Source organism: Micropterus salmoides, unplaced genomic scaffold (genome assembly GCF_014851395.1).
Source record: "Micropterus salmoides isolate LMB-PRFRI ecotype aquatic unplaced genomic scaffold, ASM1485139v1 Ms_hic_scaffold_11, whole genome shotgun sequence".
NCBI classification, from domain to species: Eukaryota; Metazoa; Chordata; class Actinopteri; order Centrarchiformes; family Centrarchidae; genus Micropterus; species Micropterus salmoides.
The window spans coordinates 24,347,013-24,363,982 of record NW_024040152.1 but is presented as its reverse complement, the minus strand read 5'-3'; the positions used below and the strand labels follow the sequence as shown (position 1 = coordinate 24,363,982).

The following is a 16,970-nucleotide window of genomic DNA, read 5'->3' as shown; positions in this document are numbered from 1 at the left end:
TAAGGGCGTGTTCGGAGGATTCCGCTTTTTTCCTTCCATTTTTTATTTTTGAAGAGCTGTCTCAGTGACATTTTGAGTTGTGTGTGCCTGCTGTTAGAAAACACACGTAGGACATGAGCCTTTTGTCACCGCATCTGTATGAAAAACACACTTTAAAGTCCTGCCACCCACAATCAATCATATATGAAATAATCAGATTTATAAATTTGGCGACACACATAATATTAATTTCCCTGTTATTCATCCTTCTCTTTAAGAACAGTAGGTGACGACCAACCTTTAAATAGTGCTTAAGATATCTTTATCAGCTCACATTTCATTCAAACCACTTACATTTAAATTGCTTCATTTCACTTCCTAAACTGTGCAGTTTTAAGTAGCCTGTGGCATAAAAGTAAATAGCCAAACCCTTTGTATATTAATGCAAAGACTTTTGTCTGTCCAGGATGACCTTTTTAAAGTTGTATATTTTATGCAGATTTAACCTTAACTATATTGAATTTATAGTTTAAGTTACACCAGCATTAGGAGGTTCTTGCTTGCGACAGAACGTCAGTGGCAAATGAAAGTTAAGATGGGAAATATAATGCGTCTTGTCCCTTCAAACAAAAGTGTTCACCGTAGATCCACATACACAGTGTTGTTTAATGAGAGCCATGTGAGTAAAGCTGAATCACACCTTTACTGAGCTTTACTGGATACTTCAAATTCAACTTTTGGACAATAAATGTGTCTTTCTGTACATTGTAAACAGTGTATCAAAACTAGGTTCCACGGTAAAAAGCTTACAAAGGCTAACATGACAAGTTAAAAGACATATGTGATACTGTTAGAATGATGCTTGTACAGTAAATGTTTTTCATAAACAAGGTAAAGTACGTTACGTGTGAACTGGCTGTAGCAAGCGGCAAATATTCATGTATGTATATGTTTATGCACCCAAAAATACTTTTCAGGACTAAAATGGTAAACAAAGGTTAAGGACAACGCTGCACTTTAAATAAAAACACCAATGGATACGAGGTATATTGCACAACTAGGGGGTCAAATCTCACTGCACCAGAGTTACCTTCCTGGCATTGTTGTTTTTATCCCTCTGGGCCTTGTAAACGTATTGCATAAGACCTTCTGATGTTTATAAATCTGAGAGCAACATCAACAGGTGCACATCAGCTCATGTGTTATTGCTATTTAGACTGGTAATTAGTTGAAAACATATAGAGATTAATAAAACATTTAGGAGGAGTGACATGCACCGAAGACACTGGCTTGAATTGAACCCCACAGCACTGTCAGATAAAGCTCTGCCTCAGGCTAAAATGACACCAGGGATAAGTTCATTTTTCATATTGCCTGTCATATTTCAGACTTCGATAAGTGATGGGAACACACCGTGGGAGTGTGAAGAGCAAAAGGTCATCAGTCCTGAACTCTGTGTGTGTGTGTGTGTGTGTCTGGATCAGGTCTCCCACTGTGTTCCCTCAATGATGTAAACACACATTCAAACAGCAGACATTGTGCAGCTGTTGCATCACACACATACTTACATACAAACACGCATCATGTTGTCACTCATATTCAGGGGTACCACCGTGCAACAAAGCATTCTTCCTGTGAGACTGGCACTGAGACGTAAACTAAGCACACATTCATGTTCACCTCATCAGACATTCAGCATCACATAGGCCTTTTGTTCAAATTGATTGATCAGATACATAGTAGACTATCCAACATCAGAAAACAAAGTCAATAAAATCCCCTGCTGATAGTCAGTGTCACTGTGTCCATCACTCATAAGTTGGCCAGTCAAGACTAACAAAGCTGTGTAAGGCAAGGCAGTTGGTGAATGGCTTTCACAGCTTTTAGTAACAGCTGCCACAGAGGGAATTCAACACTTTTTTTTTCATTATTTATTGCTCTTCGAATGAAGTTAAACTACTGAGCTATTCCTCTTCACACCCTTATCTAAACAACAACATATACAAAGTATCTGATCAGTCAACATGACTGGCGTGGTGGCATGTAACATATCTGCAACATGTGAACCTGTTATGGCAACAAATAATCTTTACCATTAAGTTTTGTAAAGGTGTCACCAAAGCTAACCAAACCTAAATTCAATTATTTCTGTATTTTGTGGTGTGATCTTCTGGAAAAAAAACTTGATTGAGAGGTTGTTTATGTTGTCCGTATGGTTAAAATGGTTTGGAGCAGTAACAAAGGCACAAGCTCAGGCACAACACACGTACATACTCGCACAAAAATATCGCTCACAACCACCCATACACACCCTTCAGAGATTTGTAAGGCAGATTTGAATGGCTGTAGAGTGAGCATGAATTTTGACCCACAAAAGAGCCTGTGGTCCTCTGCAGGAATTTACCGCTCTCACTGGCCAACACAGCCAAGATCTCCCTTATGCTCTCTGACTTATTCCACTGTTAGAACTGACTTACATCGCCCTGCAACCGGCCTGTAAAATCCCTAAAAACAAGCCTTTGTACTGAAATGAAAATATTTATTTGTAGAGAACCAGTCACTTTACTTGCTATAAGACCTCGCACATGTGAGATCATTCAAAAGTGAGTTTAATCAACTTGACTAACAGACTAATGACTATACTGAGATTTCTTTACCAATGTGTGTCTCCACACACAGTATTTCCATGTGATTTTGCAACTAATGTGGATGTTTGCATCATTCAGTTGCTTCTTGGGAAAGGTAGAGGGACACAATGACTAGTGTTTCAGGAATCAGAAATGCAGGTTAGGTTCAAGTTCTGTGAGAGTCATTGCGTGCGACCACATAGGGATGAGTCAGGGCCATGAGTTGCTGCCTGGAATAGTAGCTCATCTGTGGTGTGGCAAAGAGAGAGAGAGGCTACAATATATTTCATGAGGACAGCAGGATGACCACAGTCTACAGGCAACCAGTGCTGGGAATGGCACAGGCACATCAGAACGATGGTTTCCAGAGCAAGGTTCATAATACCATCTGCTGAATCTAACTGCTACTTCAGAGGGGAAAATGCAAAATCTTATTAAATATGACTAAAATACAGGGACGTCAGCGGCAAGTCAGTTTTCACTTGATTACAAAATGATTTATTGAATCAAAAATTTGACAAAAGTAACCTTCTCAAAAAACAATGTGCACTTAAAACTTAATAGCAAAAGCTTATAGAAATTTCACACTATCAGTGAAATAGCTCTCAATCAAAGATATAAATCAAATCTTTCAAGCTGATGATCTTATACAACACTACAATGTGCTGCAGGATATTGTGAGAAGATGAAACCATCTAGCAGAAATGAAACAATCCCTTCTAGTTAGAGAAAATAAAAAGAACCAAACAGTTTTAACTCTCAGGATTAAACATTTTCAAATATTTTTTAGTGTTGAAACTGAGCATAAATTAAAATAAATCTAAAACTAGAAATTCAACTCCCTTTACTCAGATTTATCTCACAACCCACAGCAGCAAGCATTTACACCCAAATATGGATGCGCTAGAGTTTTCATTCTAAATATGATTCAGCATTGACATCCTACTTTATCCATAACTATGCCATCTAATGGCATTGCTCCACTCTATCAACCATAATTACTCCACATGGTTATCAGTGGCCTTAACATAAACTACCGCTTTCCTACAGTTGGTGATTTGTATTACATACTTCATACTGGGAGTGACTTGCTGATTAATAAAATAATCTCTTTGCTCATGGTGACATCCACCATTTATATACTTCAATAACATTGCTTCAAAAATGTTGAAATGTCAAGGAAAGGAAAGGTTCATCTTAATTTCTATAATATATCCAACATCAAAGGCACTACAAGTGTCCAGTGCAGGACATTGACCATGTGTGACAATGTCTTTAGGTTTTAAACAGCAGCACAAATGAAGGTCAACTAAAACAGGAGCACACTGAGCTAACAGGCACTAGTCTCCACCATCTTACTCCTCCTCAGGGCCAAGAATTGCAAAAGTTGGCATTATGGACCAGATCTGGATAAAATAATAGACACAAAAAATCAAACAATGTCAATGGATCTGTCCATTGTTTTCATAAGTGTACTTAAGTTCTCAGTTATAATTTTAAACAAATATTAATTAGTCCAAATGTGGAAACATCATCAGATCCAACTTAATGCACCCCACATAGACTTTTTACATCAAACATCATATACATAAATACTGACTGAGCAACAGTATAAGGCAACCATAACTTAACTGTGGTAAAAAGGGATAGGAACAAGAACAACAACACAAAAAAAGATCTGAAAGTAGCATAAACCATTTACATTTGCTTTCATTGGCACACATTTTGTACAATGTTCCAGTTAAAACTACTGAATTCAAGTACAGATGGCAAGATATGTTTAGGAACAGTGATATGTTATAAAGATGGACATTTTTTCCAGCAAGTATTGTTAGAAGAAGCCAGCTGGGAGATTTGATATTATGAGTTGAATTAACAGCAAACCTTTCACTTCTGACACCTTTATCAGTCAGATGTTACTGGTGTTTGGCTACTACGAGAGCAACATTCCCCCTTGAAATGTTTCAGTGATTCCCTTTAATACGCAATTCTTTAAGCATTAGTGCATTAGTTTAAGCATAAGGTCCCAGACTGGAAGTCCGAGCTGTGACACCCTATCAAGGTGAATAATGTAATCTAGATAGCATGTAGAAACCATTCTTTATTCTTATTTCATTCTTCGTAATTTGCGTCACGTATAAGTTAGGCAAAACTTTCAAATAACATTCCCTCAAAATGTGACTAAATACAGTTTTCCAAATGTCTGTTGTGAAAGCACAATGGCAACAACAACAAAAAAAGATAAATTATTCCTTGTTGCGGTGATGTGAGCTTCCCATCTTATTGCTGGGGGAGGTGTTGTGGATTGTTCCCAGCCTGCCATTCACTTGGACTGTCTTTGTGGGCACAGTGACCTAGTTAAAAGAGACACAACATGTCATGTTTGTAAATCTTCACTTTGGTAATGACAGGACTGTGAGTGTTCATGGTGTGCTGGAAAGATCAGCTTCTATGGCTTTTTATTAAATGCCTAAACTGAAAAGATTTTATTTAGTTAATTTTAAGTGAGCTGATTATTTTCCATACTTTCCTCCTCCTGAAACTATTCATTCTTTGCTGTTGTTTTTGTCTGGTTTAAATGGCGCGAAAATTAAACGTTTCTGGAAGCTCTAACTTTACACAGCTGCTGACCTGAAATTGAACTTTATCTTCTTGAAAATATTCACACAGCAGAACAGTAAGGCTGTCAGATGATTCTGTGAATAAGTGAATATAATATGCAATTCATTTCCAGTTTCCCGGCTGCTGCACCCCAGGAGAGCTTTGTTCTACAAAAGATGTGTTCCAGCGAGGCAAGACGCGAGAAACCAGACCAAAGATGTGAGACGAAAGAGGACACTGGTCAAACGTTTTTCTGTTTCTGGCTTTCTTGCTAAAGCAAATGTACATTTGAAAATCTAGTGGTACTAATGCAGAGTAGATAAAACGTCTCAAGAGTTCTCCAACCACTTTTACTCTACAGTGTAAATAGATGCTGTATTTTTCTATGCATTTGTACCTTTTTTAGCCTCTCAGCAGCAGATCCAGAGCGAATGGCCTCCAGCATAGCCTCCCGGGCCAAGGCAGGGTTCATGGCAGCTTTAGCACTTGGATGTGCCACAGTGTTAGACTTGCCCTGGGGCAAGACAGGAGGAGTAGGTGGAGGTACAATCATAGGTGCTGGTGGCGGTGGTGGTGGGGTAAAGATAGGGGTGCAACTCAAAGAGCGGGGAGAGGGTGAGGAGGGAGGGCCTGCACTTCTCTCCTCCTCAGAAGCCGCCTTCCTGAACTTCTCAAGCTCATCAGCAGCCTCAGATTTGGTCTGTAGGACACAAAAGAGTGAGACAATGGTAACTCTATACACAAAGATAACTCTATACACAAAGATAGGCCAGCTGCTCTCACATATGTGCATTACACTCACAGCCTAACACTCAAGTGCATCTAACATCAACTTTTAACACACACACACACACAGAGATACTACAGAGATACTCTTTACTCTAAACAAATTATTTTCTGTTATAATCTTTCTGCCTTTAGCAGAAATTTATTTCACAATTATATGATTTTATCTTATTTTATTTTGTAACTCAATAGTTATTCACTTTTATTTATTTATCCACTTTTTTTGTTTGAGATCCACTATGTTTTTGAATCTCATTTAGTCATGCAGCATTCCAGAGATTCCCGTTCTGGTAAGAAACCTTCAGAATAGAACCGCAGATGTTTCAGCTGCAGAAGCACGTTTTCTGCCCCTTTCATTCCACATGGGTCCTTACATGACAGCAAACCACAGTTGCAGTACACACAGAGGATTGGAAATAGACACCCATGCTTGCGTAATTTAGTTCATGCATAGTTCTGAGAGCTGCTAACTAGCTAACAACACAGACAAAGAGTTTAGGATTCACATTTCCAATTAAACAGACTTATTATTTTCTAACTGCAATAATAATAATATTGTGCATGCAAGTGCATGACTAAGAATAGCTGAAGCTGTACTAAATACACTGCTCAAAAAAATAAAGGGAACACTAAAATAACACATCCTAGATCTGAATGAATTAAATAATCTCATTAAATACTCCTTTCTTTACATAGTTGAATGTGCTGACAACAAAATCACACAAAAAATATCAATGGAAATCAAATTTATCAACCCATGGAGGTCTGCATTTGGAGTCACACTCAAAATCAAAGTGGAAAACCACTACAGGCCGATCCAACTTTGATGTAATGTCCTTAAAACAAGTCAAATTAAGGCTCAGTAGTGTTTGTGGCCTCCAAGTGCCTGTGTGACCTCCCTACAATGCCTGGGCATGCTCCTGATGAGGTGGCGGATGGTCTTCTGAGGGATCTCCTCCCAGACCTGGACTAAAGCATCCGCCAACTCCTGGACAGTCTGTGGTGCAACGTGGCGTGGGTGGATGGAGCGAGACATGATGTCCCAGATGTGCTCAATTGGATTCAGGTCTGGGGAACGGGTGGGCCAGTCCATAGCATCAATGTCTTCCTCTTGCAGGAACTGCTGACACACTCCAGCCACATGAGGTCTAGCATTGTGTTGCATTAGGAGGAACCCAGGGCCATCCGCACCAGCATATGGTCTGACAAGGGGGTCTGAGGATCTCATCTCGGTACCTAATGGCAGTCAGGCTACTTCTGGCGAGCACATGGAGGGCTGTGCGGCCCCCCAAAGAAATGCCACCCCACACCATTACTGACCCACCGCCAAACTGGTCATGCTGGAGGATGTTGCAGGCAGCAGAACGTTCTCCACGGCGTCTCCAGACTCTGTCCCGTCTGTCACATGTGCTCAGAGAGAACCTGCTTTCATCTGTGAAGAGCACAGGGCGCCAGTGGCGAATTTGCCAATCTTGGTGTTCTCTGGCAAATGCCAAACGTCCTGCACGGTGTTGGGCTGTAAGCATAACCCCCACCTGTGGACGTTGGGCCCTCATACCACCCTCATGGAGTTTGAGCAGACACATGCACATTTGTGGCCTGCTCGAGGTCATTTTGCAGGGCTCTGGCAGTGCTCCTCCTGCTCCTCCTTGCACAAAGGCGGAGGTAGTCCTGCTGCTGGGTTGTTGCCCTCCTACTGACTCCTCCACGTCTCCTGATGTACTGGCCATGTACTCCATGCTCTGGACACTACGCTGACAGACACAGCAAACCTTCTTGCCACAGCTCGCATTGATGTGCCATCCTGGATGAGCTGCACTACCTGAGCCACTTGTGTGGTTGTAGACTCCGTCTCATGCTACCACTAGAGTGAAAGCACCGCCAGCATTCAAAAGTGACCAAAACATCAGCCAGGAAGCATAGGAACTGAGAAGTGGTCTGTGGTCACCACCTGCAGAACCACTCCTTTATTGGGGGTGTCTTGCTAATTGCCTATAATTTCCACCTGTTGTCTATTCCATCTGCACAACAGCATGTGACATTGATTGTCAATCAGTGTTGCTTCCTAAGTGGACAGTTTGATTTCAGAGGAGTGTGATTGACTTGGAGTTACATTGTGTTATTTTAGTGTGCCCTTTATTTTTTTGAGCAGTGTACTTCAGTCAGCAAAACAATGCTAATGCTGATGTTTAGTTAGTTTATGTTCACCATCTTAGTTAGCATGCTAATTAACAAGTACAACTGAGGCTAATAGGAATGTCTATTTTCTAAGTATTAGGTCAAATCAAAGTCTTGGGGAGAACAATTATTTTGACCTGATGGTGGTACTAGAGGAAAAGTCAGTAGGATTCATCTTCAAGGGACTTTTAATATCTGAACCAAATTTCATGTGGCAATCCATCCAGTAGTTGGTACATGAGTACATTTCTTATGTAACCAAAAATGTCAACCATTGTCAATTATGGCACTTGAGGAAAAGTCCAAGGATCAACAAATGAACAAATGGATTAGGATTCATCTTCTTGGGACCTTGAATTTCTGTACAAAAGTAGCTAGCTCGGCTAAAAAGAAGATTATTGTGTTATGTGTAAAAAGTATTGAATTATTGTTATGTGAGGATAAATGTAGATACAGTGAAGGAGTTCAAGGAGGGTGAAAGTGGATGGTATACTCATTGTTAAAACAAACAATCATACTGTGACTTTCAGGGCTAGGTTTCATCTCCCCACCACCCCCTTGGTATTGACAGACATGGAGTGATATTGCATAAATAGCTAATGCTGGCTGCACAATAGAGGATAATATGGCAGATTTGGGATCCGATCCGCTCCTCCTGACAATCGCAGGGGTGTTCCCAATCCAGGGAGGGTTGGAACATTATCGACCCAAATGATCCAGTAGTGTGAGAGGTTTACAGACATAATCTTAAGGTCACCTGATTACAACTTGAAATCGTGGAGCCTCCAATCAGAAACAGACAATGAGAGCGAGGTGACAGGGAAGAGTCACTGACGAGTTGTGTATTTGCTCTGTAAAATGTATAAACCATGCTGATTCCCTCTTCTCAGCCACAAGTTCATCCACAGATTTGTTCTCCTTTTTTTTCTGTGCATAGCACACACAAGGGCTATTAATCGACGAAGACAGTCTGCCTCTATGTTTGCTTATGTCCAAGTCACGTTTGATTGCGTGAGTTTCTGTGAGAGCTCGCTCTGAAATCGTTTAGTATATACGCCAAGTGTGTGGTCCTGCGTCTTGACAGAATCATCAGGTGTGTGTTCTATTAAAAATCAGTTGCATCTGTCATCATGTCTGTGGTATCCCATGTTTTTAAAATGGGCAAAGCTTTGAGAACCCTCTAGTGTGCACCAGCTATAAGAGAGTAGTTACCGTCCTCAGCCTTCCGGAGTTGCTCTGAGCTCTAATGGCAGCCAGAAGAGCAGACCTCTCATTCTCCTCCTCAACATAAGATGCTTTCTTCATGCTGCTGGGACCAGTAGTGGTTATCTAGTTGTGAAGTAAAAAGAGGAAAATCAAACCCCATTCTTATCTTCCAGCCAACACCATCACTTACACACAGCTGAAAATGTTAAATTGAGAATATACTATATTTCTGCTGGTGGTGGTGGTGAATGCATTAGCATAGAGACATTATGATCACTATCTCCGTCTCATCCATCCATCAACTGTATCTTCATCTCACCTTCCTGAGCCCGTCCCTGCCTCCGCCTGTCTGGATTGCCTCCATCAGGCTACTGTGTAGAGACGTCTCTTTGTCAACAGATTTACAGATCACTGGTCTGAACTTTTTAACTGGCCCAAACAGTGTCACTGATGGAGGCCCAGGGGCCACACCACTGTCTGACACTGTGATAGAAGGTTGTGGTTTTGCATCAGGTGTTAGATGGGTGGCAGCCTTCATCATGTCTCTCGTGTTCTGAAGACAAGATGTGGAGTACATTACATTGTACACTACATTGTAATTTACAGCATTTCTTTTTCAAGAGACCCATTACAAGAAATAGTTAATACAAGTTTTACTCACACTTGTCTGACCTTGAGATACAGTCTTGGGAGCTGTGGTTGGTTTGGCAGATGAGTGTAGAGGATGGCTTTGTACAGGGCTGGGGCTTCTAGGCCGAATATGTTTAATATTATCTCCGTCATGATTGGCGGTCATATTTATTTGGGTGGGGCCACTAGAGTGCATGTGCTTATTCTTGGCTGTTTCTGTTTCCAGCATATTAGAGCTTCCATTGGTGGATCCAACACAACTTCTAAATCCTCCTCTGTCCGGTCTCACTTCTACATAATCTCTCGGGCTATCTGACACATACTCTGGGTAGCTCATCGACCTCTTAGGACCAGGAAGGTTGGATTTAGAACTAGATTCATTCTCCTTATTATCTGAAAAAGATGACTGGGAAGATTGGTGTGGATTCACTTGTATGGACCGACCTGATCTTTGGAAACCGATGGCTTTTAACGAAGCAGAGTCAGGAACGTTAGGGATGGAGCTGGTCTTAGCTGAGGTCTTTGGGGTGTATTTAGTGATGGCAGAAGCCACGTATTGGCTTGAGGTTCGCCTGGATGTTTTGAGGAAGGACAGGTCTCTCTTCAAGTCTGGCAGGATAGGAGGGGGAAGGGTAGGTTTATTACTTGGCTCCTTAACATTGTGGGACACTGAAATCTTGCTCTCTACCTCTACCAGCTCCTCTTTTGCAACTTTGATATCTTTTACTAGTTCTTTAGCTTTTTCTTTAAGCATCTTTTCAGGCAGGGATCTCTCTGCAGGTTTATTAAGTGAAGTTTGCTTCATTTTCAGGTCCTCAGTATTACTGGCCTTCAATGTAGTTTCTGCGACTGCAGTGGTAGTACTTTTCAGGGCATCTGTGCTTGCCTTATCAATGAGATCTTTGCCGTGGGGCACAGCACTTTCTTGTCTTTCATTTGAGCTCCAAAAAGCTTTGGCTTTTCCAAGAAGAGGAGTCCCCTCGCTATAATTAATTCCTGACTCTGATGAACTATCAGCTTTGTTCCGGGACATCCCCACTTTTACCATATTTCCTTGATCGTCAATCTTAATGGCACCAACAGTTTTGGAAGTTGGCTCTCCCGTAGCAGCATGCATGATGGCGGGTTTGGGAGGGACCACGGTGAAAGTTTTCATTCCGAAGCGTGATGTGACATTGCGAGTGATTTTACCTTGTGAAGTCTTCGAGCTGGAACTATTTTGGTAAACACTGTGCATCTCTTCATCTCCTTCTGTAGATACTGATCTATGACTGGTTGATGGAAGAACAGGTTTCTTCTCTTGAAAAGATTGAGCGTTACTTTTCACATGATCAGGTTTGATGTCAGTGCTCTTTCTGTGTTTCTGCATGTCACTGTAAGGTTTCACTGCTGGTGTTCTTTGTGTATCCTCTTTCGCACTGTTGGTATCAGTGATACTTATTTCTTTAATCTTTGTCTCTAGTATTTTTTCTGTCTTTTTATCACCGATAGACCTTTTCTCCAGATGCTGCTCAGGTTGAGAGGGCTGCTTATTATTTGCACTGCTCTTTTTCTTACTTTCAGCTGCTGTACAAGCATTGTTGTTTTTGTTCTGTGGCTCCACATTGGACTGGTGACAAAAGACAGGACCTTTGACAAGATGGGATAAAAAGAAATCCATTTATAACATAAATAAAATACATACGTTTATTAACTGTATTGTATAAATAACATTGAGCCTGAATAAATGGACTCTGAAAGCACAAAATATCAAATGCACTAAAGCAGCATCTGTATGATCTACTGGACGTAAGCATATTCTTCTTCATACCTTTGCTGCCAGTGGACTCAGTCCTGGTTAGTGACTTTGCCTCTTTTTCTACAATGTTACGTTCATAGTCCTCCAGTACTTCATCTATGGCTGTGACTGGCACATCCATGTCTACTACAGACACCGGCACCTCGTTACTGTCTGTGGACATGGTATAGGGAGTCTCCTTTGCTGAGACCATATCTATGTGGTCTGGAAAAGGGGAACAGATCAAGGGGTTAATATCTTAATCTTTCTGTACGTAGTGCACATTTAGATATTTAAGAATATGACCATGGTAATTACTTATCAAAAAGAGTTTGGAACAGTCATTTGTGGTCAATATGGAGTAATGTGAAACATTCAGTACACAGGGTAGTGTTGCAGTGGTATTATGATCAAGACATTTTAATCCTTTAATTAACTACATCAGATATAATTTCCGATGTTGGAGGCATGTACGCCTGGACTGCCAGGACGCCTCAATGAAAAGATATAAATCCAGTTTAAGATGACATGTGGATTGTGGCCTGTCCCCTCACCTTCAAGGTTTGCTTCAAAATCTGCCAACGTCTGATGGAGCTGAGCTGTGAGCTCCGGGTCATCTGCATAGCCTTTTAACCTGCCTAACTTTGCCTGTGGGTTGATGTCATCATGTCTGAGGAGGGACATAAAAATATGTGTCAGAAAGACATCTGCACATAATGACACGTAGAAACACACACAGAGTCCCAAAACATTTGATGTTATTAGATCCAGCACCCTTCCCATTACTAATCTGCCACGGAAACCAAAAGGCTAAATGCAGTTCAGTAGTAGAAGAAAGAAAACAAACGTGTTAGTTTTAAATATTTTGTGCTTGTTCAAAGTTCACTTTTATTTTCATTGGAGCCTTTTGGCTTTGAAACACATAGAATAAAGATATTATTACCACAGTTTAAACTTTCTTCACTTTCTTTAAGGGTTCAACAGAGCATTCTCATGAGTTACTGGCGTATTAGCCATAACAAATTGCAACAAGAAGGCCAAACCAAATAGAATTTGTCTTCTAAGAGACTTGGACTGTTCCTCTCTTCCTCAACGATTCTGAGAAAACAGGGTTATAGTGCTTTCCTGGAATACTGAGGAGCCAGCAGCATCAGGCCAGGCCCTGGATTCATACAGTTTCACTGAGTAAGGGCAGTGATCTAGGATCTCTGGTCTGGGCACATTACCATACACATTCCACAACAACTTAAAAGGTGAAAATTGATCTGCGCAGCATTCATTTTCCACAAAGGCCTTTGAATAAGGGCCTGGAACCATAACTATGAAAGTCTAGCACTAAAGGTTGAAGGTGCCAGCTTTGGCTACAACTCACATATAACACATGATGGGAACTGATCTTGGTTATTACTGCCGTCTCTATACAGTTAAAAAGACTTCTATAGTTGGCTGAAAAAGTGATCGTTAAAACTGCAGGTGAAACACAGGTGGAAAACTAAACTTGATTGCTAAATGCAAAAAATTTTAGTAATAATTTTCAGGCAGGTGTTACTTATCAGCTGACAGCAAGGTCAATGGTACATGCATTATCTTACATGCCAGGAAACCACTGTCTATTAGAATGGATGTAAAAATAAAAGGTGATGGAAAAGACCTGAGGTAGAAGATTGGTAGGAGTAGGCAAAAAATAAATACTGGGAAGCACAAGACCAGATAGATTAATGAGTAAAGTAGACGCTGTGAGTCACCGTATTCTCTTTTGGCCAGTGCAGATGTCTTAATGTACCAAGCCATCTTGAATTCAACTTTTCATCATCCAATATCACTAATTGTCAAAATTCACAAATTAGGTAAATATAAATATACAGTACATGCTTGTCAACTTCATTCTACTTTCCTCCCTCAATCTTGTCGCCCCCTACTTCCATGACTTTGTCTCTACCTGTGTCTTGATCCCCAGGTAGCACATCCCTCATCGCTGTCACTGGAATTGTCCCGCACTGGTCGCAGCAGTCTCTCTCCTCCGCCTCCTCTAATTCCATCTAGGGACAAACTCCCATCTGGGGATGTGGGATGGGCGTCCGATGGAGAGCTAACCATGCCTGAGTCCTCGCCCTCTGCCATACCCTCAGAGGCGGCGTAACCCTGGTCGGGCAGGCTGCTGCCACCACTGCTGCTGCCCAAGGACATGGTCTCCTCCTCGGGTGTTCCAGTTTCTGGTTTCTGGCCACTGGCTGTGGAGCACCGCATGGAGTGAAGCCAAGCTGGGAGAGGATAGAGTACAATCTTAGCATCAGTTTAGGGTGTTATAACTGTTAGCAACTTCAACATCCAAATCAAAGGGTGTCCAATGACCTAAGGTTATATATTGTGAAACTAAAGGACTGAGAATGGGTTTGTATTGGGTTCAGACATCATCAAGGCCTCAGGTTCATTACTCATGCCATGCATACACTTCAAAAAACCTTTAGGCCTTCTTTATTTTTCTCAATTTCACAAGCCATAAATTAATTTAATACCTGGGAAAACACTGAGGAAAAAAACAACAAATGTTTGTCTGAAAAGAACCATAGGATGTAGTGCGAGCATGCAGAGTGAGAGATGGAAGAAGAGGGGGGGAAAAAAAGAGGAAGTATTTACGTTAGTTTCAACATTCATTTTAACCCCCCCCCCCCCCCCCACACACACACACACAGAAAACACAAGCCAAATATACAAACACAAGCCCGGAGCACAACCACTTGTGGCTTGATAAAACAGCTTTAATGATGTGTGGGTGGACTTGCTGTAGACAAACCCTTTTAATTAGATTGTAACGGTACTGTTTTAGGTTGCAGTGAAAGATAGTATTGCTTCATACCCTCTCATCTTTTTAGTACAGTCATGCACTGGTCAGTCCTGTGGGTTTTACTTACTTATTTAGTCTGTCACTGATCTTATTGAACTCGAGGCCAAGAGAATAAAAATCAATGTACTATTTGTTAGCTTTTCAGCAGTCCAGCCAGCATACACATGACTGGGAACTCAACTGGGGATTCTTCAAAATGAGTTTAACAGTGAGTGACCTTGTTTGTAATACCATGTATCTGTGAGTGCATTTGGGCATGCCCTGTCCTCCAATATGTATGTGTGTGTGTGTGTGTGTGTGTGTGTGTGTGTGTGCGCGCGCGCTACGCCTGTCAGTTTTGGGCCTCTTCCTAATGGTGTGGAGAGAACAGTCAGTTCCAGGAGATGTGGTGATGACTCACAGGGCTGTCCTCCCAGCTCATTCCCAGCAACAGCTTAGTAATGCCAGCAACAGCCACAATCAGGGCACACGCACACACACACACACACGTGCACAGACAAGCGCATGTATACACACATAGTCTTATGCACATTTGCACACATATGTGCATGCATTACAAATACACAAGTAAACATCCACACATAGTTCTCAAACCTCCGACTCAATATGACCTTAGGCACATGCTTCATTAAAGCCAAGCAAAATGTGACTTTTCAAACTCTAACGAAGGCAATCCATGCACAATCCCAAACCAACGTCCTTGAATCTTGATCCAGTCTTCAACTGTTTAATTGAAAAATGTCTTTCAAACATATGTTCTGTTTTTCAATACAACACAGATTGCCTTTACAGATAATTGCATGTTCATTATCACAACTCTACTGGCTCAAGTACACATCCTCTAACTAGCCAAAAGATTTGCACCATAACTCAATGGCTTAGAACTTGCAGAGGATGATTAATGTTTTACATAAAATCGGATTACTGTAAAATGAAATTTTCATCAGATCTGCCAAGTACATTGCTGTCATCAGAGCCAGAAATTGACTAACCATCATCCATCTGAAAAATATAAAATTCTACTTCACTGAAATATTATTTTGAGACACCACAATAGCTGCATCCATATGGTACAGAACAAGTCATTTGATAAAAACAAGGACTCCATTCCCTTGACATAGTTACTGCACAAACAGAACATTTGGGTTACTCGCAGTTTTGCAGCCAAAGATCGGAAGGATATATATATTTTGCTCTGGACCCCAAACAATAAACCCCTTTTTCACACAGGATGTCAGGACAGAAGAGTTATTTTGGATACCCACCTATCATTTAAGAACAAGCTGTGAAGTATTCATGCAACTATAAGCTTTCTGAATAATAAAAAAAAGTTTTAAAAACAAATTAGGGTGTAGTGTCACTCTCTTTTCTAAGTTATAAGCTCTCCTTGGGAAGAGGTAATTTATTTCATACACTTGTCTTAAAAATACATGAGGCACCACTACCAAAAAACAACATGTCACTGATAGATCACCTTTCCATAATATTGCCAAAGGCAGCATGCATTCGGATCTCAGATTTCTAAGCCATGCCACGACACCGGGCATAGAGAGAAACATCCACTGTCCAACTATTGATCTGCAGATATCGCATCACCAAAGTATTGGTTGATAAATATCACATGGCCTTGCCTCATAGCCTCATTTCAGCATGTCACTCATCAATCACACTGTAACTGATACGTCCAGGGTTTAGCTCATCTATCATTGTATAGTCTCTTGACCACATTCTGTGAGTCCACTTTTAACTCAGCTCTGATCTCATGCATAATCAATGGCAACCAGCAGATCAAGTTGAAATGCAAAACCACCAACAGTATATACATACATATGTAAAAAAGAAAAGAAATCTAGCATTGGTTAAGAGTAAAACTGGAGAGCAAGACTTGCTTTCACTTGCAGCATTTTTTGTCCTCATAAGAATCAAATCCAAACCATCACAAGAACAGATGAAATTAGGTTGCTGTGAAGTGGCTCCTGTGAGGCATTGCGACACCAAATGAAAGCAAGTAACAGAAATGAGATGATTCACTTTATGATAGCAAAGAGACCTTGACAACAAATACAGAAGAAACAGTAGAACATTTCTTAAAATAATGAGAGGAGTGTGGTGTACATCAGAAGGAGGTCTAGCAGAAATACGAAGGGCCAGGAAAAAGCAAAGGGAACTGATGAAAAAGGATTGTCGGACGAAGGAAGGGTCAAGCCAGCAAGGGACTTCAGGAGTGTTTGGAGTGCAGACGCACAGGCCCACAGCAGTACACTACAAAGTAGGGTGAGGGGGTCGGGAGTAAAGAGAAGAACAGATGAGTTTTAAGATGGATAGATCATGAACATTGCAC

The 16,970-nt window shown here is 41.0% G+C and overlaps 1 protein-coding gene across 10 annotated transcripts in view; it reads right to left on the bottom strand.

The window, feature by feature from the left end:
* Positions 1 to 3,077: 3,077 nt before the first annotated feature.
* The window catches only part of cobl (cordon-bleu WH2 repeat protein), a 61,834-nt gene continuing 47,941 nt past the window's right edge, over positions 3,078 to 16,970 (bottom strand). For all 10 annotated transcript variants that reach the window (XM_038711924.1, XM_038711930.1, XM_038711931.1 and 7 more), the window contains 8 exons: positions 13,724 to 14,045; positions 12,339 to 12,454; positions 11,818 to 12,009; positions 10,039 to 11,636; positions 9,697 to 9,930; positions 9,384 to 9,500; positions 5,605 to 5,907; positions 3,078 to 4,960 (listed from right to left, as the gene is read on the bottom strand). In XM_038711924.1, coding sequence (XP_038567852.1) covers positions 4,853 to 4,960; positions 5,605 to 5,907; positions 9,384 to 9,500; positions 9,697 to 9,930; positions 10,039 to 11,636; positions 11,818 to 12,009; positions 12,339 to 12,454; positions 13,724 to 14,045 — 2,990 coding nt within the window. In that variant the 3' untranslated portion in view covers positions 3,078 to 4,852. The remainder of the gene's footprint in view (positions 4,961 to 5,604; positions 5,908 to 9,383; positions 9,501 to 9,696; positions 9,931 to 10,038; positions 11,637 to 11,817; positions 12,010 to 12,338; positions 12,455 to 13,723; positions 14,046 to 16,970) is intronic.